Source organism: Typopeltis vanoorti, chromosome 6 (assembly GCF_054136105.1).
Source record: "Typopeltis vanoorti isolate ZY-2024b chromosome 6, IOZ_Tvanoo_1.0, whole genome shotgun sequence".
NCBI classification, from domain to species: domain Eukaryota; kingdom Metazoa; phylum Arthropoda; class Arachnida; order Uropygi; family Thelyphonidae; genus Typopeltis; species Typopeltis vanoorti.
Window position 1 is genome coordinate 40,728,146 of NC_143554.1, and position 27,694 is coordinate 40,755,839.

Sequence of the window (27,694 nt, forward strand, 5' to 3'; positions counted from 1 at the left end):
AGAGAGAGTGAGAGAGAGAGAGGTGGAGAATAGTTGTATGAGGAATATAATTTCAAACTAGGAAAGGTGACTTGCACAGTAAGGAGAGAAAATCAGAATACAAGAAGAGACTAATGCTACACTCCAAGGAGTTTTTTTCACTATGTGGTCAGTAGGAGGGAAAATGATTGAGGATAGATTACCTAGCTGGATAGAGATGTCACTTGGGTGACCGATGCAGAAATAGTTGAGCTATTTAATGACTCCTTATTCGAGTATTCCATTATGGGTTAGCAGGCTTTATTCCTAGAGGGATAAGGAGTTTTGAAGTATTAGAAGTAAATCAAGAGGATGTATTCTGAATACACTAAAGCAGGGGGAACATGATAGGATTTTGCCATGTGTGTTGTGGAAATGTCTTAGCGGTTTGTGGAACTTAGCTGTTTAATGTCGTGCAGTGGGATTGGAGGGTGGAAGGAGGACAAGATTTGTCATTTGTGTATAAATATGTATATGAAAAATGAATAATAACAATCACCAAACCACTAGTTGGTCTGAGAGTATGGAGTGCTGTGGTGTTGGTTTTCATCTGGTTGTTCCAGTTTTCCCAAACAAAATGCCAATCTCTAACATAAATTGTAATAAAAATAAATACTTAAGTGAATTGCTTTATTTTAACATTTACAATGTCTATATCTTCTTTGTCCTAAACTTTCTGCTATTCATGGTATTAATTTTCTTAAAGGTAATCAACTTTTAGTATATGTGTGTGTGTGTGTGTGTGCGCGTGCGCGCGCATGGGGAGGGGGATGACCATAGAAAATGTCTTTCTCTTTAATGAAATTTGTACTTTGTAATTTCCATAGAGATAATATCTTGAAGAAATTTTTTGAAAACATGTTAATTGAAACATGTATTTTGACTCAAGCCCATTACATATACTTAAATGAAGATTCTTCTGATAAACCAGCTACATCATCATCATCAGCCGGGCTGTCCAACCTTAGGTAATCCAAGGGCCGCATTTAAAAAAAAATTAGCCGAGAGCCACATCACAATGTGTAATTTGGTAAGCAGCAGCAACACAACCTCGAAAGCTGAACAAATGAACAACACTACTTGCACGCTCACGTCAAAGGTTAAAGGTCAAAGCTGTATAACTGAGAGGAGACCTCCACATAGCCTTTAAAGGAATGCAGAGAACCGACCAGGGCTTCTGACCTAATGTCCAATCCTCAGCTTCTTGTGGTGCAACCCTGTTGGGTATCTACCTATTTACTGAACAAATGAGGACGGGCTGGCAATTTCGGATTTAGCCGACCAAATTGTATTCTTATTGGCTTAAACCAATATAGAAAATGATGGTACAACATGACAAAATTCCATGCCAGCTGGGGCGTTGCCCAGTTAAACAAGGCCACCGTTATTTTTACCAGGGAACCAGGGTATACAGCAAAAAGTCAGCTACTGGAACAAATCTGAAAGTGCACCCCAACTCAACATCACCAGAGTTAAAGATCTGTACTATCAACATAAGAAGCCTGAATGGCAAAGAAATGGAGCTAGCTGAAGAATTAGATAAGTACATAATAGGGGTGACTGAAACAAAAAAGACAAAAACTGGCGAGATCTTACTGAGCAATAAATCTCCTTCTTCTTCTCCCATACTCCTAAATGAACCATTTGGTCATTAATGGCTGGTAGGTGATATTCCTCTGATGACTGTCAGAATATTTTCCCTTTCTCTCCCATCTATTGAGTCAATCAGTTTTAGGACATTTTCATTGGTTTAGTGAGCGGTATAGGGAATTCTCAAAAGTCTTCTGTAAGTTTTCATTTCGAAAGACAGGAGTCTCCTCTCATCTTCCTTCAATAAAGTTCAAGCCTCACAACCATACAAAGGACAGAATTCACCAAGGTGTCAATTAGTCTTAGTCTGGTAATAAATACAAAATGTTATATTCAGGCAATGACAATCAAGGAAAAGGAGTAGCCATAGTATTCAACACAAAATATGAGGCTAATCTTCTTGACTGGCAGGCAGTCTCAAGTAGAGTGATGTGGGCAAATATCAGAATGGGGAATTGGACAATGAGACTTATTTGTGCCTATGGTCCCACAGAAGGTTCTACTAAGGTAGAAGTGGAGGAATTTTTTTATGATTTAGAAAAAGCAACTGACACAATGAAAAAGGAAAAGTTGGTCCTTGTTGGGGATCTAAATAGCAGAGTAGTAAATGATTGTCAGACATACAAAAATATTTTGGGAAAATTTGGAGAAAAGACCAAAGCTAATAATAATGGTAAATACCTGTTGGATTTCTGCTCAGGACATGGACTGGTTATTACTAACACCATGATCCAACAGAAAAATGTGCATAAATTCACATGGAGAGAAGAGGCAAGAAATAAGAAAAGTCTCATTGACTATGTTATTGTTGATAGTGATGTTTTCTCCCTGGTGCAGGACAACAGAGTGTACAGACGATTTGAAATTGGAAGCGATAACTATTTAGTCCTGAGCAGGATAAAATTGAATTTCATATTGAAAAGAATAACATATAAGAAAGTTTTAAAGCGAATAAAAGTTGAGCAGCTCTCAGATATGAACTGTAGACTAAATTACACAAAGTTTATTGAAGGAAAAATTAAAGAGTTTGAGAATTGAAGGAAAAATTAAAGAGTTTGAGAACAGGAACCAAACCTTGGAGATTCAGTGGCAAGCCTTGAAGAAAACCCTGATTGATTCAGCCAGAGAGGCATGTGGTGAGGTTGTCTGCAAGGATAGAAAAATCAGAACTCCATGATGGACACAGGAAGTTAAAGAGGCAGTGAAGGAAAAGAAGAAAGCATAATCAAAGGTTCCTGGCAATTAAGTCAGCTTTTGCTCTTAGAGAATACAGAGACAAATGTAAGAAAGCGAAACACTGTGTAAAACTAGCTAAATAAAAGTCATGGGAGGACTTTGGCAAGAACACAGAAAATAAATATCAAGAAGGTGGTAAGATATTCTGGAGGGTGTTAAAGAAGCTTAGGAATGGAGGAAAAAGTGCTGTAAAAGTAGTTAGAGATGATAAAGGTGACATGAAAACAGGAGAAAAAGATATCCTTGAAGTATGGAGTAATTACTTCAAAAAATTGCTAAATGAAACATGCAGTGAGAGCACAGTGGTAAAAAACACTCAACAGGCATACAGTCAGTAATACATATCCATACTTGAAGTAGAAAAAGCCATCAAAGGCTTGAAATGTGAAACGGCAGCAGGAATAGATGATATTCGACGAGAAATGCTGAAGTATGGTAGCTTAAAATAAAGACAAGTGCACGCAAGTACTACATAACAGAAAATGAGAAACGAAGCGAGTAAGCTACCGTTTTTCCTAAAGTCCTGATGGTGCCCCCTAGCAGGCTATATTGGTAGTTCTTGGCCTTTGGGCTGAAGTTCTGATAAATGTTTCCCAAATTTGGGGCAGTCTCATGCATCCAAATTTGTTGAGGTTTGGCATGTTCCTAAGGGCTTAGGCTGATTCCATTAATAGTCTTTCATATTTGAACTTGCTGCGGTGTAGGACTGTGGCTTTCTTCCACCTAATTCTGTGGTGCATATCCAGAGCGTGGTCTGCAAGCACAGAGTGGCTGTACTGGTGAAATCGGATGTAGTCCTTGTGTTCTGAGATTCTGATATTTGCTACCCTGCCTGTTTGGCCAAAGTAGGACAATTTACCGCTGCAAGGGACCTTATATACACCAGGTAGGTCTAGGGGAAGTCGTTGGTCTTTAGTGGAGCGGATAAGGGATGCCAATTTTCTATATGGTATGTAACAAGTGGTCTAGTCATGCTTTTTTAGGATTTTGTTGATTTTGTCCGAGGTGGCTCAGATGTAGGGAATCGTGAGAGATTTAGAGTAATCTTTTTTGTGAGGGGGGGGGGGTTGTGGATAACTGGTTTAAGTATTTTTTGGATTTTTTTGGGGGGGTAGCCATTGGCTGAGAAAGTGTCAATGATGTGACTTAGTTCAGTGGTTAGGGCTTGATCATTTGAACAGATTAGTTTTGCCCTGTTGAATAGTGTCTTAATAACTCCATATTGTTGTGAGGAGTTGATGGGATTGTTGGTGAATGTATCTGCCTGTTTGGGTGGGTTTTCTATAAACTGAGAAAACCTAGGTTCCATCACGTTGCCGGGTGACTAGTGTGTCTAGGAAGGGAAGGTTATTGTTTTTCTCTTCTTCCAGGATGAACTTGATTCTAGGGTGTTGGTTGTTTAAGTGTGTTAGGAAGGAGAGGAGTGAATCTGGGTCATGTGGCCAAATAGCGAATACATCATGAACGTAGCGAAGCATTAGGTAGATTTTTGTGCGGCTGAGTTTAAGGCTTCAAAAGCCTCCATAAAGAAGTTGGCCAAGGGTGGTGAAAGTGGTGAACCCATGGCTGTTCCCCTCTATCTGTTTGTAGAATTTATCCTACCAAACAAAATAGCCTGAGTTCATTGTGAACTGAAATAGGGCTGAGAAATTAGGAGGAAATTTAGCTTGGATTAGCTCTAAAGTTTCTTTGAGTTTTAACGACGAGACGTCAAAACTGACCATTATGTCATTATGTTGGAGTGTAAGGTTTTCTATACTGGATCTGAAGTGGGCTGAGTTTTTTATGTGAGATAGTGTGAAAGCGCTTTGGCTAAATGCTTGGCTAGTTTGTAAGTGGGGGGAATCAATGCCATTCACTATGGGATGTAATGGCACATTTTCTTTATGTATTTTTGGGAGCCCATATATATACGGGGGGAGAGGTCTAGAGTTATATGGTTTTAGTCTGTTGGTAATCTCCACAGGCCTATGGAGTTTTCTAATTTGTGAGTTGGTGGGATTGTATTCAATGGGGAGGTAAGTAGCTCGATCTAATAGTAAAGCCTTAAGCTTACCTGTGTAGTCATTATGATTGAGTACCACAGTGGCGTTCCCCTTATCCGCTTTGGTGATAACTATTTCTTTGTTTTTGTTCAATTCTTGTAGTCACTTGTATTCGCTAATGGATATGTTGGTTTTTGGTGGTTTTGCTTTTGTGAGAACACAGGCTACATCCAATCTAATATCGTTGGCGATGTGGTTTGGAAGGTGGCGAATCCTACGTTCAATCAGGATCATTAATTCCTCGGCCAGTAATTTCCTAGGAACAATGGCGAAGTTGTGACCACGTGACAGAGCATTAAGAGCTTCAGGCTTCAAGTTAACTGAAGAAAGGTTAACTACAGTGTTGGTTTATAGTTTAGGTTTGGACGTCGAGTTCGTTTTTAATTTATCAATCTTGTTGATATGTCGACTCCGTATTCGTTCGAATTCTTTATTTGCCGCAGTACACGAGACGTCATGTAGAACTGACCAAAGCTCGTGATTAAGCATATTCAAAAGCTCATTCTCTAGCGCTAAAAATAGCTCTGTTTATGTCAGCTAGGGAACCGCATGCATCGGTAATTTGCTCCCAAAGTAAAGCCTGATTCGCCCGGTTGTAGATACGGAGAGCTTTCTGTGAACTGCAACGGTGCTGAAATTTTACACAATTTGGGATGACTTGATTATCCCGGCAACGTTTTAGGAAGGTCAGACGATTCAGTTGTCTGGATAACTTCAGCTTCAGTTTGCCGTAATGGCAGGCCTTGCGTGCAAAGGAATCTCCGTGGATGATCGTAATTCTTGAAGAAAGGTTTATACGCTGGTTAAACATGATAACTAATAATTAAGGAATTGACAGCATACACTAGCAATATAAATTAAAACAACTTTAATATATACTTTCCGATATTTTGGCAACATCACGTTGCCATCTTCTTGAGAACTTAAAATAACGACAAGTGCACACAACAACACTTTCTCAGCCAATGGCTACCCCCCCCCCCCCCCCCAAAAAAAAAAATTCCAAAAAATACTTAAACCAGTTATCCACAACCCCCCCCCTTCACAAAAAAAGATTACTCTAAATCCATTACCATTTCCTACATCCGAGGCACCTCGGAAAAAATCAACAAAATCCTAAAAAAACCTTAATTGACCACTTGTTACAGACCATATAGAAAATTGGCGTCCCTTATCCGCTCCACTAAATACCAACGACTTCCCCTAGACGACCTACCTGGTGTATACCAGGTCCCTTGCAGCAGTAAATTGTCCTACTTTGGCCAAACAGGCAGGGTAGCAAATAGCAGAATCTCAGAACACAAGGACTACATCCGATTTCACCAGTACAGCCACTCTTGGCTTGCAGACCATGCTCTGGATACTCGCCACAGAATAAGGTGGAAGAAAGCCACAGTCCTACACCGCAGCAAGTTCAAATATGAAAGACTATTAATGGAATCAGCCTCAGCCCTTAGGAACATGCCAAAGCTCAACAAATTTGGATGCATGAGACTGCCCCAAATTTGGGAAACATTTATCAGAAGAACTTCAGCCCAAAGGCGAAGAACTACCAATATAGCCCGCTAAGGGGGTACCATCAGCACTTTAGGAAAACGGTAGCTTCCTCGCTTCGTTTCTCATTTGCTGTTATGTAGTACTTGCATGCACTAGTCTTTATTTTAAGTTCCCAAGAAGAAGGCAATGTGACGCCGAAATATCGGAAAGTATATATTAAAGTTGTTTTAATTTATATTTCTAGTGTACACTGTCAATTCCTTAATTATTAGTTATCATGTTTAACCAGCATATAAGCCTTTCTACAAGAAAAAGGAAAAAAGAAGTATGGTGGTATAAAAGTCTTACAGTGGCTGCACTGCATAATTCAGAAAGCCTGGACAGAGGGACGAATTCCTGATGATTGGAGTAGAGCTCTAATAGCACCCATATATAAAAATGGAAATAAAACTGAATGTGAGAATTACAGAGGTATTTCTCTACTGAGTGTTCCTGTCAAGATCTATGCAAGTATACTTGAGAAACGGTTGAGAAGAATTGTGGAAGAAAAGCTTGGTGAAGAACAAGCTGGATTCAGGCCAAATAGAGGCTGTCAGGATTCTATTCAATATGCTACAATTATATGGTGTAAATGGGGCATTATATCAAGCATTACTTAGTCTTTATTTGAGTTGTAAATCAACAGTTAGAATTGAAGAAAATACAGGAAGATGGTTTAATGTTAAATCTGGTGTGAGACAAGGATGTACATTATCCCCTCTGTTATTCATTATCTATATGGATCATATTATGAAGGAAAGTGGTATTGCTTTATGCGGACGATGTTATACTTCTAAATAAATCTGCTACAAGTTTGCAAGATTCCCTGACTAAATTGAATAACTGTTGTAATACATATGGTATGAAGGTCAGCATTAAAAAGACAAAGACAATGAAAATAGGTAGAATTGTTGAAAATGTCAACAATGAATGGGGATCCTGTGGAACAAGTAAAACATTTCAGTTACTTAGGCACGATTTTTACTGAAGATGGTAAATTAAATATGGAAATAGACAGCAGAATCAACAAAGCTGGTATGGTAGGCAGTCAACTGAATAAATTCATACGGAATAAGAGAGAAATTAGTCCAATCACTAAATTAGCTGTATACAAGACAGTGTTCAAACCAGTTTTAACTTATCGGTCTGAGAGCTGGGTCAGAAGTAAAACACTTGACCAAAGACTAGAAACTGCAGATATGAGAGTTCTGAGAAAGATTAGAGGAATGAACAGATGGCATCAATGGCAATGTCATATTAAAAATGAGGATATTAGGAAAGAACTTGACATTGATAGCACCAGGAATGCATTAGCAGAGCTAATCTCAGGTGGTATGGTCACTTAAACAGAATGGGCGAGGAAAGATTAACAAAACAAGTGTTCTCTGCTAGGTTAGCAGGAAAACGACCCAGAGGAAGACCAAGATATAGGTGGATTGATACAATACAAAGTGCCTTAGAGTATAGAAATATAAAATCTGATAATGTTGGAGTCTTGACAAGTAACAGACTGATTTGGAGGAAAATTGTAGATAGGAAGTTAGTGATGATGTAAATTTTTCATGTAGTACTATCATATCCTGTACACCCCTTGAGGGTACATGTCAGGAATTTGATGATGATGATGATCATTGATATACAATGAGAATGTTGCTTATTTGTATGTTAGTGTTGTAAAGATAATCTACTGAAGCTTCTTTTTAGGTGTTATAGCATAATGAGAACCTTCAGCTAGTGGTATGATCTCATTATTGGGTGTTCTAATTATGTTAATAATAATAATATTATTATTATTAATTTTTCAAATTAGCCTATAGCAGCTTACTCAATATTGTATCATTCTCCTTTCAAGCCATGCATGAAAGAAATTATAGCTTTATCCTCCTCTCTTAAACAAAATGACAATCTCATTAGAACTAAAGCTGAAAAAATACAGACAATGATAGTTCAAGAGAAAATTAAACAAAAAAAAAAAAAAAAAGAGAGAGAATGCTATATGGAACAACCTATTCGTGTGGGATCATTCTACATACCTCCTGTGACTAAAGACTCACAAATGAAAATTAAACTTCTTAATAAAGTATAATATTAGGATGAAGAGACCATACAGATGATTTGTGTTCATTGTACCAGATTCCCTGGGCTGTATATCTCTTTGAAGTGCATAAAATAAATGTCTTCTACCAAATTCTATAAGTAGGTTTACTGATAAAGTAGCCAAATATGTCCACAGCCCTTTCAGCTATTAAGGTAATTCTTCTCTGTGCATCAAAAAGTCAAATAACTTTAAAAATGGCTTGTAATATTTATTTATTGCCTTCACATGTTCTCATTTATCTGGCATCTTCCTTTTCTTATATAAAAATAAAAATCAATAAAAAAAACAACAAAAATGCAACTCTCAACACAAAGTATGTCGTATATATATCTTTCTTTCATCCATCACTACCATGCAGATCATCTAACAACCTTATCCATTTTGGATACAAAGCTATGGAAACAAGAGAGAGAGAGAGAGAGGGAGAAACGCATGTGATTTTTCTTGATATTTCCAGGGTATTTGATCAGTTCTCAGTATAGAGGACTCCTTGCTTGCCAGACTACCTTAGTATAGGCATCCTTCCTTTAGTCCTTTGTGAATGGGTTTCCAGTTTACTCTCTCTCTCTTCAGATTTCGTCATCATTACTGTGCTTTATTACCATGGCTCTGTGGCTTCCTATACATCAATATTCTTCTCTTGCTGTCCCAAAATCCTATCTACAGTTTTGATGATAAGAGCATATACCTTTCCTTTCTTTCATCTGACAAAGCATGCCTTATGACAAATCAAAGAACCTCAACATTCAAAATCTTCAATAAACAGTGTAAGTGATCCCCTTACCATTCCTGGAATATGGACAATCTCGTAAACTCCAATACTATCAAAATATAGTTTATTTTATATCTCATAAGAAAAGCTTTCTCTTCATTCAACCTTACTTTTCATAACACTCAGATATCTAGTCAAGAGATTTTTACTTTTTTCTTTTGATAATAATGAAGAAATGAGACGTCTCTGGTTGGGATAACTTGAACTAACATTTCCTGCCTTTATATATGAGGGTATGCTGAAAAGTTGTGATGATAATCATCATGAAGAAATTGAGGTAGAACCATGTAACTTGCACATTATTCTACATATTCCCCATGAAATGTTATACACTTGTTACAATGCAGCTGCATCATTTGCAATCCTCTGAGAAAAGTCTCTCCCTTGTTGCACATATGACTCCATCATCTGTGGCAAATTTTGTTTCAAGTGTTTCTTTACATTTGGGAATAGGAAATAGTCAGATGCGACCAAGTCTGGCAAATAGGGTGGGTGAGGCAGACATTGAAAGCTCAAGTTGTGTACTGTCTGTTGGGTTTCATGAGCAGTGTAAGCAGGTGCATTGTACTGCAAAAGCAACATACCTCTGCTCAGTTTCCCATGCTATTTATCCTTCAATACCCACTTCAATTCCTTCAGAGTTGCTGATTAAACTGTTGCTGTAACAGTTTCACCTTTCTTGAGGTACTTGTTAAGGATTATACCATCCATATCTCAAAAGACAATAGCAAGGTGAAACTGTTACAGCAACAGTTTCACCTTTTGGGCTCAGAACTTCTTTGGCCATGGAGAACCTTTGTGTCTCCACTCCACTGACTGTTGTTTGGTCTCTGGATCATAGTTATGCCACGATTCATCAACAGTTCCAATATTAGCCAAACAATTTACATATGATTTCTTGAAATGACCCATAATCCCTTGAGATGACAGCACACGTTCTCTCTTTTGGTCTGCATTCAAACATTTGGGGGACCTACTTTGCAGAGAGCGAGAGCTTCTACATGTCCAGATGGTGGTGGATAAAGACCACAACTCATTCCCTGGATATCCCCAGAGTCTTTGCAATGTTTCTTTTAACAGTCTTTCAATGTAATAACTCCAGATCATCAAGGATCGTGGTATGCACTGCATCGATGTTTTCAGGTGTGATTGCTGTGGAAGTCTTCCTGAGCTGGGGGGGGGGGGGAGCATCTGTTGACTCAGGATACCCAATTTTAAACTTGGCCACTCATCTGGCAACTGTTGGATATGCTGAGGCACAGTCCCCTAAAGTCTCACACAAAATCTGGTGAATCTCAGTTGCTGACTTTTTTTGCAGTACGAAAAACTTGATGATTAACCACACCTCTGTGTCTTCGAATTTCTTCAAAAACCTCTGCCACCACCACCACCATCATCATCATCAAATTCCTGCCATGTACTCCTCAAGGGGTGTACAGGATATGATAGTACTACATGAAAAAAAAAAATTACATCATTACTAACTTCCTATCTACAATTTTCCTCCAAATCAGTCTGTTACTTGTCAAGACTCCAACATTATTAGATCTTATATTTCTATCGTCTAAGGCACTTTGTACTGTATCAATCCACCTATATCTTGGTCTTGCTCTGGGTCGTTTTCCTGCCAACCTGGCAGAGAACACTTGTTTTACTAATCTTTCTTCGCCCATTCTGTTTAAGTGACCATACCACCTGAGATTAGCTCTGCTAACGCATTCCTGGATGCTGACAATGTCAAGTTCTTTCCTAATATCCTCGTTTTTAATATGATATTGCCATTGATGCCATCTGTTCACTCCTCTAATATTTCTCAGGACTCTCATATCTGAGGTCTCTAGTCTTTGGTCAAGTGTTTTACTTCTGACCCAGCTCTCAGATCCATAAGTTTAAACTGGTTTCAACACTGTCTTGAATACACTTATTTAGTGTTCCTACTAATTTCTCTCTTATTCCATATGAATTTATTCAATTGACTTCCCACCATACCAGCTTTGCTGATTCTGTTATCTATTTCTATATTTAATTTACCATCATCACTAAAAATCGTGCCAAAGTAGCTGAAATGTTCCACAGGTTCTCCATTCACAACAAAGTTGACATTTTCAATGATTCTTCCTATTTTCATTGTCTTTGTGTTTTTATTGCAGACCTTCATACCGTATCTATTACAACAGTTATTCTATTTGTCAGAGAATCCTGCAGACTTGTACCAGATTTATTTAGAAGTATAACATCATCCGCATAAAGCAAAGAGCTGACATTAACATCTCCAATTTTGATATCATGTTTAATACCACTTTCCTTCATAATGTGATCCATATAGATAATGAATAACAGAGAGGATAATGTACATCCTTGTCTCACACCAGATTTAACATTAAACCATCTTCCTGTACTTCCTTCAATTCTAACTGCTGACTTACAACTCAAATAAAGACTAAGTATTGCTTGATATAATGCCCATTGACACCATATAACTGTAACCTACTGAATAGCTTCTCTCTTGGCACCTTGTCATATGCCTTTTCCAAATCGACAAAACTGAAATACAGATCTCTGTTATATTCCCATGCTTTCTCGACTATTTGTCATAAAGTGAAGATCTGATCCTGACAACCTCTATTTGGCCTGAATCCAAATTGTTCTTCACCAAGCTTTTCTTCCACAATTCTTCTCAACCGTTTCTCAGGTTTATTTGCATAGAGCTTGCCAGGAACACTCAGTAAGGAAATACATCTGTAATTCTGACATCAGTTTTATTTTCCTTTTTAAATATGGGTACTATGAGAGCTCTACTCCAATCATTGGGAATTCGTCCCTCTGTCCAGGCTTTCTGAACTATGCAGTGCAGCCACTGTAATACTCTTATATCAGCATTTCTGGTCGAATATCATCTACTCCTGCTGCCTTTCCACATTTCAAGCCTTTGATGGCTTTTTCTACTTCAAGTATGGATATGTATTCCTGACTGTATGCCTAGTCAGTGGTTTTTACCACTGTGCTGTCATCACTGCTTGTTTCATTTAGCAGTTTTTCAAAATAATTACTCCATACTTCAAGGATATCTTCTTCTCCCATTTTCATATCACCTTTGTCATCTCTAACTCCTTTTACAGCACTCTTTCCTCCATTCCTAAGCTTCTTCAACAACCTCCAGAATATTTTGCCACTTTCTTGATATTTATTTTCTATATTTTTGCCAAAGTCCTCCCATGACTTTTGCTTAGCTAGTTTTACACAGTGTTTAGCATTCTTGCATTTGTCTCTGTATTCTCTAAGAGCACAAGCTGACTTATTTGCCAGGAACTTTTGATATGCTTTCTTCTTTTCCCTCACTGCCTCTTTAACTTCCTGTGTCCACCATGGAGTTCTAATTTTTCTATTCTTGCAGACAACTTCACCATATGCTTCTCTAGCTGAATCAATCAGGGCTTTTTTCAAGGCTTGCCACTGAATCTCCAGGGTTTGATTCCTGTTCTCAAACTCTTTAATTTTTTCTTCAATAATCTTTGTGTATTTTAGTCTACAGTTCACATCTGAGAGCTGCTCACCTTTTATTCGCTTTAAAACTTTCTTACATGTTATTCTTTTCAATATGAAATTCAATTTTATCCTGCTCAAGACTAAATAGTGATCACTTCCAATTTCAAATCCTCTGTACACTCTGGTGTCCTGCACCAGGGGGAAAACCTCACTATCAACAATAACATAGTCAATGAGACTTTTCTTATTTCTTGCCTCTTCTCTCCATGTGAATTTGTGTACATTTTTAAGTTGGGACATGGTGTTAGTAATAACCAGTCCATGTCCTGAGCAGAAATCCAACAGATATTTGCCATTATTATTAGCTTTGCTCTTTTCTCCAAATTTTCCCAAAATATTTTTGTATGTCTGACAATCATTTACTACTCTGCTATTTAGATCCCCAACAAGGACCAACTTTTCCTTCTTCATTGTGTCAGTTGCTTTTTCTAAAGCCTCAAAAAATTCCTCCACTTCTACCTTAGTAGAACCTTCTGTGGGACCATAGGCACAAATAAGTCTCATTGTCCAGTTCCCCATTCTCATATTTGCCCACATTACTCTACTTGAGACTGCCTGCTATTCAAGAAGATTAGCCTTGTATTTTGTGTTGAATACTACGGCTACTCTTTCTTTTCCTTTATTGTCATTGCCTGAATATAACATTTTGTATTTATTGCTCAGAAAGAACTCACCAGTTTTTATCTTTTTTGTTTCAGTCACCCCTATTATGTCGATCTGGTACTTATCTAATTCCTCAGCTAGCTGCATTTCTTTGCCATTCAGGCTTCTTATGTTGATAGTACCGATCTTTAACTCTGGTGATGTTGAGTTGGGGTGTGTTTTCAGATTTGTTCCAGTAGCTGACTTTTCGCTGTTCGCCCTGGTTCCCTGGCGAAAACAACGGGGGCCTTGTTTAACCGGGCGACGCCCCAGCCGGCATGAAATTTTGTCATGTTGTACCATCATTTTTTATTTTGGTTTAACCAATAAGAATACGATTTGGTCTGCTAAATCCCAAATTGCCAGCCCATCCTCATTCGTTCAGTATCCAAGTAGATACCCAACAGGGTGCACCACGAGAAGGTGAGGATTGGACATTAGGTCAGAAGCCCTGGTCGGTTCTCCGCATTCCTTGAAAGGCTATGTGGAGGGTCTCCTCTCAGTTATACAGCTTTGACCCTTAAGCACCCCTCTGCCATGTCACTTATATATCCTAACAGAAAAAGAACAAATTATTACAATTTATTGAAACATGGGGGTTAAAGGATTTCAAGATATGTTCTTTCTTGTGGTTATATATCAGAACTTTTCAGCTCTCCCTCGTATATATCCCTAACCTCATGATCTACCAAAAATCTTGGTGTTTTCTGTTCAAGACACTACTTCTCACCTGTAAGAATCTTGACACCGTGTGTGTCACCAATTTACCTATTTTTAGAATACTCTTCTCATATTCAGAATGGAAGAACCAAAATCTTTACATAAACGAATGACTGAATAGATGACTTTTTAATTTTTGAATAGATGAATCACATGGCCTGATAAAATTCATCACATTATCAGGTGACCACTATTTCGCTCATTAAAGGCTACAAGTAGCTTAAAAAAGTTCCACGAAGAACTAGTTTTTTTAAAATAACAATAAAACTCTATAAGTTTCTTAAATCATTTGTAAACCAGAAGTTCCTTTTCATCCTATTCTGGAAGTGAGAGATTTCCCAACTGCCATCCTAGCAAAATATCTTTCAAGTCCAGTAGCACTATGCATAGGAAAAACAGAATCATATGAGAGGAACAGTTTACATTATATTTATATAATGTAAATAATTTCTTATTTTTTCGATAAGTTTCTTAAATCATTTGTAAACCAGAAGTTCCTTTTCATCCTATTGTGGATGTGAGAGATAAACCAACTGCCATCCTAGCAAAATATCTTTCAAGTCCAGCAGCTCTATGCATAGGAAAAACAGAATCATATGAGAGGAACAGTTTAGATTATATTCATATAATGTAAACAATTTATATTATCTCATCTCATCTTCCTTATCCCTCTTTTACTTTAAGGTGTTGAGGGTTTGTTAATCATCGGACCTCAACCATTCTCAAGATAAGGTGGTCAGCCCTATACCCCTGTGTATCCTATGTCCATCGTGGTGTTGAGTTCTCAAGGGTGGTTTGCCTGCTTTGCAGGATGAAAAACCCAGATAAACTAGGGAGAAAAACCATACTATCCACGCCCAAGACCGGCTAACTTGGCTATGGCTGAGAAAGATCCTTAAGCTCCTAACGTAAGTGACAGGAATCAAACCCAGGACACTCCTTTCCCAGGCATATGGTTGCTAGGTGCATAGCCACTCAGCTAACCGCATGGACATTTATATTATAAAAGATTTAAAGACAGAATCTGTAGACATCCTAGAAAGTTTAGACAAAACCAATCTATTCACCAATATCCCTAGACATTGGTGAACAAACATTGGGGACATTAGTTTCATATCGGACTTTCTTCATAAGCCTGTTTCCTCCAGAAATACAGAAATAGGAAGGCTATTCAGACACTGTATGGAAAACCCATTCTTTTAATTCTAGAATAAATACTGGGAACAGACAGAAGGACTTACTATGTTAAAATATTTGATAGGTGATACAGGAAAGTGTGCTGTAAAAGGAGTTAGATTTGATAAAGGTGACATGAAAATGGAGGAAAAAGATATCCTTGAAATATGGAGTAATTACTTCAAAAAATTGCTAAATGAAACAAGCAGTGATAGCACAGTGGTAAGAAATACTCAACAGGCATACAGTCAGGAATACATATCCATACTTGAAGTAGACAATATTCGACCAGAAATGCTGAAGTACGTGGAATAAAAGTATTACAGTGGCTGCACTGCACAGTTCAGAAAGCCTGGACTGAGGGACGAATTCCCGATGATTGGAGTAGAGCTCTCACAGTACCCATATATAAAAAGGGAAATAAAACTGAATGTGAGAATTACAGAGGTATTTCATTACTGAGTGTTCCTGGTAAGATATAAGCAAGTATACTTGAGAAATGATTGAGAAGGATTGTGGAAGAGAAGCTTGGTGAAGAACACGATGGATTCAGGCCAAATAGAGGCTGTCAAGATCAGATTTTCACTTTACGACAGATAGTTGAGAAAGCATGGGAATATAACAAGATCTAAATTTAAGTTTTGTCGATCTGGAAAAGGCATATGAAAAGTGCCAAGAGAGAAGCTATTCAATATGCTACAGTTATATGGTGTCAACGGGGCATTATATCAAGCAATACTTAGTCTTTATTTGAGTTGTAAGTCAGCAGTTAGAATTGAAGATGGTTTAATGTTAAATCTGGTGTGAGACAAGGATGTACATTATCCCCTCTGTTATTCATTATCTATATGGATCACATTATGAAGGAAAGTGGTATTAAACATGATATCAAAATTGGAGATGTTAATGTCAGCTCTTTGCTTTATGCGGATGATGTTATACTTCTAAATAAATCTGCTACATGTCTGCAAGATTCCCTTACTAAATTGAATAACTGTTGTAATAGATATGGTCTGAAGGTCAGCAATAAAAAGACAAAGACAATGAAAATAGGCAGAATCATTGAAAATGTCAACTGTGTTGTGAATGGAGAACCTGTGGAACAAGTAAAACATTTCAGCTACTTAGGCACGATTTTTAGTGAAGATGGTAAATTAAATATGGAAATAGACAACAGAATCAACAAAGCTGGTATGGTAGGAAGTCAATTGAATAAATTCCTATGGAATAAGAGAGAAATTAGTCGGAACACTAAATTAGCTGTATACAAGACAGTGTTCAAACCACTTTTAACTTATGGATCTGAGAGCTGGGTCAGAAATAAAACATTTGACCAAAGGCTAGAGACTGCAGATATCAGAGTCCTGAGAAAGATTAGAGGCGTGAACAGATGGCATCAATGGAATATCATATTAAAAACGAGGATATTAGATAAGATCTTGACATTGTCAGCATCTAGGAATGCATTAGCAGAGCTAATCTCAGGTGGTATGGTCACTTAAATAGAATGGGCGAGGAAAGATTAGCAAAACAAGTGTTCTCTGCCAGGTTGGCAGGAATAACGACCCAGAGGAAAACCAAGATATAGGTGGATTAATACTGAACAAAGTGCGGTAAATGACAGAAATATAAGATCTGATAATGTTGGAGTCTTGACAAGTAAGAGACTGATTTGGAGGAAATTTGTAGATCAGAAGTTAGTAATGATGCAAATTTTTCATGTAGTACTATCATATCCTGTACATCCCTTGAGGGTACATGGCAGGAATTTGATGATGATGACAGAATGCAATCAAGAGTACATATTAATACAAACTGGACTCACGCCATACAGAGGTTGTCATGATCAGATTTTCACTTTAAGACAAATAGAGGAGAAATCATTGGAATATAACATGGATCTATAATTAAGTTTTGTAGATTTGAAAAAGGCATAGGACAGGGATTTCCTCTTGTTCAAAATGCTTCAATTATATGGTATAAGTGAACATTATGTAAAGCAGTACTTAGTCTATATTTCAGTTGTAAGTCAGCAATCAGAATTCAAGGAGGCACTGGAAAATGGTCTGATGTTAAGTCAGGTGTGCGAGAAGAGCATACGTTATCTCCACTGTTATTTATCATTCGCATTATGAAGGAGAGTGGCATTAAACAGCATATCAAAACTGAAGATATTCAAATCAGATCTTTACTTTATATAGATAATGTTATACTCCTAAAGAAATCGAGGACAAGTCTGCAGGATTTCCTAACTAAATTGAATAACTGCTTATTAAATTTTGTATAAAAATCAGCAAATAATAAGACGATTGAAAATAAGCAGAAAAATTGAAAACATTACCAGCATTCTGAATTAAGAGCATATAAAATCAAGTAAAGCAATTTAGCTATTTAAATTAAAGATGTCAAAAAAATTATATTCTGGGTTTAATCCTTTATCCAAATGTAAGCAAACAAAGTTTGCACATGAAGTATCTTCATGACTGGGCTTGATGTACATAGAGGCTAATGGCTTCACATCAATTGACCCAAAATGCAAAACATACCCCTCCCCTCTTTTCACACATGTATAATGCCATGCATTATGGTAAGGGCCACTACCGACATCACTTTCGACCTCTATTGACCAGAAGATTAAACCAAGAATATAATTTCTTGGGATCTTTAATTTACAATTTAAGTGAAAAAACTTTGCAAGAATTAGCAAAGGTAGTATGGTAGGAATTCAAATGAATAAAACAGAAATTAGTAATAGTACACTAGGTATATACAAGACACTGTTCAAATCAGTTTTAACATGGATCTGAGAGCTGGATTAGAAATAAAACATGTGATTAAAGAACTGGAGATCACATATGTGAAAGTTCTCAGAAAGATTAGGAGATTGAACAGATGACATTAATGACAGTATTACATTAAAAATAAGTTAATATCCTTGTCTTTAATATGATATTGATATTGTTAGCATTTAGGAATGTTTTAGCAGAGTGTAATGTGGTCACTTAAACAGAATGGGAAAGGAAAGGTTAGCAAAACAAGTTTTTTCCCAGGATAACAGGAAAAAAAGATCTACAGGAAGACCAAGAGCTATGTGTTGTTGTTGTCTTGTCCTTTGAAGAGTCTTAGATGTTTCCGTGTGCTCCTTGTACTGCTTTGGCTATGTCGATGATTTTGTTTATATAGAGCTGTTGTCCGGGATTAGGATCTATTTCTTGCAAGGCTGCTGTAATTGCTGGACAGGTAAAGATGTGAGTGGGAAGTTGTTGCAGTTTCTATATCTTCTCATATCATCTGTATTGATCTTCATTCCTCTATAATGTCCTGTTCGTAGTCTTGCTATAGTGATGGAGGTCTTTCTGTCAGCACTGATTTCAGGAATTTGATGCTGTATCACTGATTTCAGTGGAATTAGTTTAGCTTTTGCTAGTGCATTGGCATCAGCAAGAGTTATCATGTGAGTTTCTTGGTCGAGTTCTCTGGTCTCTTTTTCTGATTTATCAGGAGCTATGTGTACTGATACAGTAAAAAATGCATTAGAAGAGAAATATAAGATTTGATAATATTGGAGTCTTCACAGATAACATTAATTTGGCCATAAACTGTTAACATGAAGTTAGAGTAATGATGTAAACTTTTCATGAAGTACTATCATAACCTCCTATACATCTCCTGAGTGAAGATATCAGGAATATGATAATGAAGCATCTAGTTAGTCAGATAGAGAAACAAACGGTCTTAGGATAATAAATGGTTCAGTATAAGAAAATATGTTTATACATTTGCTCACAAGATACACAAAAATACAAACTGTTGACACAGTCTATCATGTTTATTAAAAATCAGGTATCATCAGTACTCTGGTTCACTGATTATGTTAAGGTTTTATGGAAATTTAATAACACTTTAATTTCGAAAAAAAAAAAAAAAAATAATATTAGCTATGAACATGAATCTCAAATGTCAAAAATTGTATTGAGATATTTGGTGCAATGCTAATAAAGACAGTAACTACCTGCTGGATTTGCATTCAGACAGGACATGGAGAGTGCACTGGTGTCATCATCATAATATGTACATAACTTCACATAAGAGGGATGAAGATATTGGAAAGTCATATTGGTAAAGAATATTGTTGAAAATGATATCTTCAGACTGGTTGAGGATACAAGGGGAGGATTTCAAACAGGAAGTGATCACCATTAGTTTGAGTAGGATAAGACAGGAGTCAAAATATTAAATATCCAATGAAATGCTGTAAAGAAAATATTGAATAACTAAGCCAAGAGGAAAAAAAAATCAGAACTTCAGTGGAATACAAGAAGAGCATAAAAAACAGAACTTCAGTGGAAAGCATATTTTACAATATGCTTTCTTCTTTTCCTGGAAAAGAAGAAAGCATATTGTAAAACTTTTGCCAACAATGGAGATATTCAACCCAGCTCAACTTTATGCAGATGATGTTACAGTCCTAAATAATATTCACTGCAAGTCTTCAAGCACTCTTAATTAAATTGAATCACTGATTAACAATTTTTTTAGGAATATCAGCAAAAAAAAAAAAAAAAAAATTAATAGGAATGCGGAAAATATTAACTGTATTATAGATGGAGAATATTTCTAACAAGTAAAACAATTCACCTATTTAATTAAAAATTTTAATTAAAGCTGGTGAATTAAATATGGAAACAGAGAATAGTTATAAAAAATAGTACTGACACAAGGTGAATATTTATTTATATATTTCTATATATATAATTTATATTTATATTATAATATATATATGTATATATATTCATATACAGGCGGTCCTCGGGTTACTGACAACCCAACTTACGGCATTCCGTACTTACGAACAGGCTCCCCATAAGGATAATTAATAATTAAATAATTAAATTAATAATTCAGGAACTAGTTTCTTTCACACATGTAAACAATCCCACACTTCACAGCATTATTTGGAAGTCAAATTTAAGGGCCTGTGTCACACCTGCCATGTTTGAAGATTTTTTCTTGAATTGTTTTATTCCTGCTATGGAACGTTATTGTTCAGAAAAGAAAATTTCCTTTTAAATTCTGCTTGTGCTGGACAATGCTCCTGGATATCCAACATCTTTAGATGACATTCACCCTAATGTAAAGGTTGTATTTTTACAATCCAACACTACATCATAATTACAGCCAATGGACCAGGAGTCATTTCCGCATTTAAGGCTTATTACTTAGGCGTACATTCCAGCAAGCAGTCAGGGCTACGGAAGATGATGTGATGACTTTGAGAGAGAGTTCTGGAAGAATTATAACATCCATGATGACATCAAAAACATTGCTGATTCTTGGAAGGAAGTGATGCAATCAACAATTAAAGGGGTGTGGAACAAACTGTGCCCTCAATTCTGTGATGATTTTAATTTTCGTGGCTTCACAGAAGACGACATCGCCAATGCCAGAAAAGCTGTGGTGGAAAGTGACAATGCACTGCAATTGGACATCAATGAAAATGATGTCCAATTGACTTACTAGAGTCCTATTCACAAGAATTAACCAATGAAAACCTTATGGAGATAGAGAAACACAAGAACATGAAGAATCAGAAGATTCAGAGCCAAGAAAGTTTACGACAAAAGAATTAGCTGAAGCCTTTCGTCTCATTGAAGCAGGATTTACTAAGCTTGAGATTCTAACACTGAGCAGTTTACAAAGGCTTACCATGCAGTTAGTGAGAACATCAGCTGCTGCAAGGCCATTTATGATGAAAAAAAGAAAAAGGCTGTGCAAACAACCTTAGATACTTTTTCAAGAAACCAACTTCAGTGGTAAGCTCTCCTCCTCCAGCAACAGAATCAAATCCTGATTCTCCAGCATCTGGTCCATCCTCTCCAGTACCACCTCCATCATAATCTTCCAATTAATGTTAGCCTACCTTCTGTTTATGTTCTCTTTGTTTCAATTAAAAGAAAGAGTACAACAGTTTCTGTAACTTTTGATTACAGAACAGGGGTATTATTATTATTATTATTATTATTATTATTACACTATTACACCGTATTATTATTATTTTTATTACTGCACATGTGTTGTTCGTCAGGGATCCAAGTTACATACAAATCCGACTTAAAGACGTTCTCAGGAATGTATCTCTTTTGTAACCTGGGGACTGCCTGTATTTATAATAATACTTATTTATATTGAATAACTCAGAAATCACCCAATATGCTAAATTAGTAATGTGCAAGATGATGTTTAAAACAAGTTAAAATTAGGGATTTGAAAAATTGGTAGGAAAAAATGGATTGAAGATTAGATGCTAAAACAATATTTATGGGAAAAATTAATGGAGGGAACAGATGGTATCAAATGCAGCACAATTTTAAAAATGAAAATATTATGCAAGAACTCGATATTATTAGAATTCCAAACCTCACCTTCATATGGAGTACCCTAAGCAGGTATGTACTAGATAGCAAATGAATGAGGATGGGCTGGAAATTCAGAACTTAGCTGACCAAAGTGTATTTTCTATGTACTTAAAACAGAAACAAAGAAGGTAGTACACAAAGAAATGCCATGCTGGCTAGGGCTGCCTGGTTAAACAAGATCATCATTATTTATATCAGGGAACAGGGTAACAGTGGAAAGTCGGCTAATGGAATAAACTCAAGATCAGCAGAACTGAAGATAGACGATGTCAATATAAGAAGTGTCAACAGAAAAGAAGTCAAAGTGCCAGAGAAAGTAGAGAAGTATCACACTGATATAATCATTCTAAATGAGAGCTATTAGGGTGAGACTGTTTAAGGATAAGGAAAGTTCCTGGACAGCTTCATGTAATTATTCATCCATCTATTGAGAAGTGTCTTGTATTGTATTATGGGAGGCATGTTTCAGCATAAGTAGCCTTTCTAAACCTTATCAAAGGTTTAGAAATAATTCATATTATTTCTGTTTCTTGGCTTGGACTTTTGCAATATATTCTGGTTTTTTCCCTTGTAAGGTAAGATTGTGAACTATGTATACCTGTGGGGAGACTGGAGGGGGGGGGAATCAATCAACAATGATCAGTTGATCAGTATTGGCAAGTAATATTATTACTTGTAATAATATTACTTGTCATATATAATAATGATAATACAATAATAATAATACCTTTCACATTTGTAAAAATGTATTTATATTTATAATTATAAATATAAATACATTGCTTTGAAGCTTAATTGTAATCAGATCAAGGGCTTCTCATGTCCTACAGGAAGCTTGTTATTGTTTTGGCTGTTAATTGTTATTCTAACTGATTTTAATAACCATAACTCTGGTTTGCATTAAAGATGATCAGTAAATAGTTAGCTGATCTCATACAGAAGTAGGAGAGTTTTTCCACCTTGGAAACTATGGGTTTTCATCCCACATACAGACAAATTGGCCTTGAGTACAAACACAATTTACAGATAAAAAATACTAGTAGTGGTAGTGGGCAGTAGATGGCATTGGTGCAGATGATGATAGTATTAGTGGTTCTGTGTAGTTTGTGGATTAAATGGTGGAGACGGTGAGCTGTAGAGTTGACTGCCCTCATTCAATATGTCTTTGGACTCCTTGGAGGTGTCACATAATAATAATAATAAAAGTGTGGAATCTAGTCTCTCAAGCAAAAATATTGAATAGGACAGTCATTTCAGGAAGTAAAGGTGGGTAAGAACCAAAAGGGATGCTGCAGCTTCTATATTCTAATGCCAGAAGTATCAGGAACATGAGGGAGAAGTATTTGGTATTGGTTAGTGCAACCTTGCCAAAGGTTACAGCAGTGGCGGCTTGAGGGTATGTGGCAACCCTAGGCCAGTTTTATCAATGCATCGTAAAACAAGACAGGCATCATAAAATTCCTTATTGTTAAAAGCAGTTTATAGCTATTGTGAAAAAAGTGAGTACAGAGCATTTTGCGGGACACTGCTCATAACCACCAATGCTTCGACTCGCTGGTCCTCTTTAATACTATTACTTTTTTTTTTACGATGTTGGCACCCCAAGGCTGGTGCCTCTTGTCCCTAAGCCTAGAGCCTAAACTCTTGCTAATGCCCTGGGTTACAGGCATTAGCAAGAGTTGGCTAACAGAAGATGATGTAGTTACAGGGATAGAATGTGAAAGGTTTAGCATTTTCAAGGAAGACAGAGAAGATACAAGGAAAGGGGTAATGTTGATGATAGCAGAAGAATTGCGGCCAAAAAGAATAGTAAGTAGGTGAGAAGGTGGCTGTTCATTTGAAGCAGTCTGATATGAGATTAAGGCCAGTAAGACAAAATATACAGCTGGTTGTTGCTATAGGCCAGGGAGTTCCACAGATGATCTGGAAGATATGCATTGCCAAATTAGTACAATGAGTACAGGTGGAGTGATTATTATAGGGGACTTCAACTATCGGGATAACGACTGCAAAAAGAAAGATCACATGGCAGGAAGGAAATGGAATTTACACATCTACCGAGGGATACAATTACTTGAGGAAGCATATCATGGAGAGAACTAGGAGTGTGAGAGTATTGGACCTAGTCACAGGATCAGAAGAGCTATCCATAACTAATGTGACCACACTACTTCCAATCAGTGAAAGTGACCATGTGGTCTTGGCTTGGGAGATTGTACAACGTGATGAATATTCTGACAAGAAGGGGTATATGACCTAGGGCTGAAAAGTTCTCGGCCTAACAACGAAAAAATGAATTTATAATCTCAAAATTATTTTTATTTCCACATAATCTCCCTTAAGACTAATTCCATTCATTCCATTGATGCTCCAGCACCATCATCCCATTCCATCCCTGTAGTGGTTCTCAGTAAGATCTGCAAAATACCCCTTTATAGCTGCAATCACCTCATGATTTGAAGAAAAACACTGACCAGCGAAGAAGAGTTTTAGTTTTGGGAAGAGAGAAAGGTCAGAGGGAGCCAAATCTAAGGAATAGGGTGGCTGTTCCAACAATTCACAGTGCAGATCCCTTAATTTTCCCATTGCCAAAATACCTTTCTGGGAAGGTGCATTGTCCTGATGAAAGATGACTTTTTTTCTTCTGCAAACTGGGTCTTTTCTCATACACAGCTCCTAGGAGATGTATTACATCTCCTAGGAGCGTGTGTTTTTACATTATGAGAAAATATCAAGAATAGTGATGGAGCTTGCTCCACCTTTGCATCGAGTTGCCTTGGTGTGGTACTACCAAGTGGTCACTTACGCTTGGATTCGTCGATAGTTCGTCGGCATGAAACGCTTAGATCGTAGTTTTCGATCTTAGAGTTTCGCATACTGGCTGAAAAACAATAAGGGATTTTTATCCCCTTAATTTATCAACTTCGGCAGGGAAAAAAAAAAATAGCCGTTTAGCTTTTCATCTTAGTTAGAATATTATTCTCAGAATATTTCTACTATAAAATATTTATTCGTGAAAAATGCTTAGAAAATTAAAATGACAAATTCCAGAACTTCTCATGGAACACTAGTGTTCCACGGAACACAGTTTGAGAAACCCTGGTGTAGACGAAGCAGTTTGCTGTAGTCGGTGGATTAAGTGGTGGTGGAGAAGGAGAGTAGTAGAGCAGGTGCCCTCCCTCGACGAGTCTTTGGACTCCTTGGAGGTGTCACGTAATAACAATAATAATTTAGGAATTACAAGAATTAAAAAAAAAGAGAAAATAACTGTCTAATGTTATTTTTTTTTCAGTATAAGTTTATACTTATTCAAAATGAAACTGCACAACTGCAAAAATTAGAGATACTTTTTTTTAAAATATAAAACAAAAAGGAGAGAAGAACGAATGCTACTGCAATGTTAATGATTTCATCTAGAAAGAGTATAACATATACATGACTGCATATAATCTTGAGGTGGACTGTTATCTCTATTTATCAATACGATTGTTTTAGGGTCTAAATTAGATAACTGGGAGGAGATCTCCACATAGCCTTTTAAGGAATGCAGAGAACCAATCAAGACGTGATCCAATGTCCAATCTCACCTCTAATTTGGAGAAAAAACTGCTTTGATACAGAGTTAGTAATACTGTAAACTTATTATACAGTACTATCATACACTGTTGATACATAACTGAAATTTGATGATGATGATGATGATCGTGATCATTAACTTCCTGTAATGATAGCTATAAAGACTATAATGGCTGTATGGCTACATATAAACCTGAACATGGATTGTTATGCCTAATAACCATTTTCAGAAATATTGAGAACCGATGGAGAAGAGTGTTTGCAGTTTTTGGATCAGCATTTTAGATGAAAATTAATGGCATTATTGAGAGAAACAGTAGATGGATGAGGATATACCAAAGGATAAGAAATGTGATGTATATACTTCAGTATTTCAAGGATTAGTGGAGGAAGTATTTCAAATGGGAAGGAGTATTTTAAATGGTAGAGCAACTGCCCTAAAAAGTTCTTAATCTTGCATAAGACTGACTTGGGAGATGTAGATTTGAGGCTAATTGATGTGGCCTAGGCTCATGGATGTTTGGTAAAGGGGGGGGGGGTATCTGTAGAACTAAAGAGCAAGAAATTTGGATGAATTTAGTAGACAGCTTGAAAAGGCAGTGTGAAACAGCATCTGACTTCATTTTTGGAGTGAAGGCTAAATATGTTCCTCAACTAAGATCAATACAAAAATTAAAATGTTATGATCATTGGGAGAAAAGAGATGAAAAATGCATGACTGCATGTGCAAGCAAGAAAGCAAAATAAAGAGTATAAAGCTCCAAAGAGTGCAGTGCTAACTAGGAAAGGAAATATTAGCTAATGCTGTTGGTATATGGCAATAAAAGCATGAGTGAATGAATGTGAACCTTAGTGAATGCAGATTCTGGGACTGAGATAAGAGTAGAACTGGTTACACAACCAGTTGTGTAACCAGTAGAATGAAGCACTGAGTATAGTGCAAATTCCCAATGTAGACAGAACTACGAATTGATGGCATTTCAACATGTGTAATTATCGGAATGTCCAAATGAACTGGTAATGACCACGATCAAACTTTCTATCAACATCACTAGGTTTCCAAGAGACAGAAGGAATTGCCTAAGTCAAAGTACTATTAATTAATTAATTATCATTATTATATTATATAAGGAAGGACTCATCAACGGATGCATTCTAACAAACAATCTGAACCATTGCAATTTTTATATTTGCTGAAAAAACACTCTACAGCAGCAACTTATTTCAATAGCTCCTGCCATTGTAAATTACACATGTATGAAACTGATCAAAACACCTTACAGCCTGACTAATTCAAGTAAGCAGTCTGTTAATTTCTATATCCCATCTCCCTATTATTATAGCTATCATTTTTCATGAGTGATGCATGTAATCCCTTGATTCATTAGAGATCATTCCTTCCACACTATAAAATTCTATGCCCACTCTCTCTGTGTAATGATGGTTGACATTCTCACTGCAATCCTGGTCATTGAAGTCACTCATCTTCATGAACGTGACTTCATGGAGATGAGTGACTCAACTTCACTCTGAATACAAATCATTCCATCAATCAAAATGGCCATGCTTCAAATATCCACATCAATTCCCCTAAACATTCTGAATCATCTGCATCAGAGCTTGCCCACTTTACTCTTAGCAAACGACAGCAACAGTCTCATATCTTAACTTTTTTCCCTCTTGCAACAACCCTTGAAGTCCTAAGCTGGTCTGGTTAGTCGAGTGGTTAGTGTATCTGCTCTCCAGCCAAAAGGCTGCGGGTTTGAATTGTACCAGACATGGATGTTTGTGATTGTCTGTGAAAATACTAGTAGTGGTGGTAGATGGCGTTGGTGTAGACGATGATGGTAGTTGCGGTTCATTGTAGTCGGTGGACTGAGTGGTGGAGACAGAGCTGTAGAGTAGGTGCCCTCCCTCGATATGAGTCTTTGGGCTCCCTGGAGGTGTCACATAATAATCTTCCAAATTATTTGGAAGGCAATAAATGTCTTCAAAATAGAAACATAAATATTATAAAAAAATATTTTTCTTAATTTTTTTGAACTGATGGATGCAAAATGATCCAAACCTTTGTGGAGGTAATGTGATCACTGGAAAATCTTTTCAGAAACATACTCCAAAGTGTATGAATTTCAGGTAACAATTCATCTGAAAATGTATATTAAATTATATTAAAATTATACTAAACATTCTGCAATAATGAACAAGTACTGCAGGCAATCATACATTTCATAATAGTATTTTTGGTATTACTCTTAATCAAATCAAAACTGAACCTGCAGAACCAAGAGCTGTTTCAGCAGGTTAAATGAGAATTCATCAA

The 27,694-nt window shown here is 36.8% G+C and overlaps 1 protein-coding gene across 6 annotated transcripts in view; it reads right to left on the reverse strand.

Moving 5' to 3' along the window:
- Tti1 (Telo2 interacting protein 1) overlaps window positions 1-27,694 on the reverse strand; it is a 729,405-nt gene that overhangs the window by 120,457 nt on the left and 581,254 nt on the right. For all 6 annotated transcript variants that reach the window (XM_090394772.1, XM_090394775.1, XM_090394771.1 and 3 more), the window contains one exon: window positions 27,440-27,519. In XM_090394772.1, the coding sequence (XP_090250898.1) occupies window positions 27,440-27,519 (80 nt within the window). The remainder of the gene's footprint in view (window positions 1-27,439; window positions 27,520-27,694) is intronic.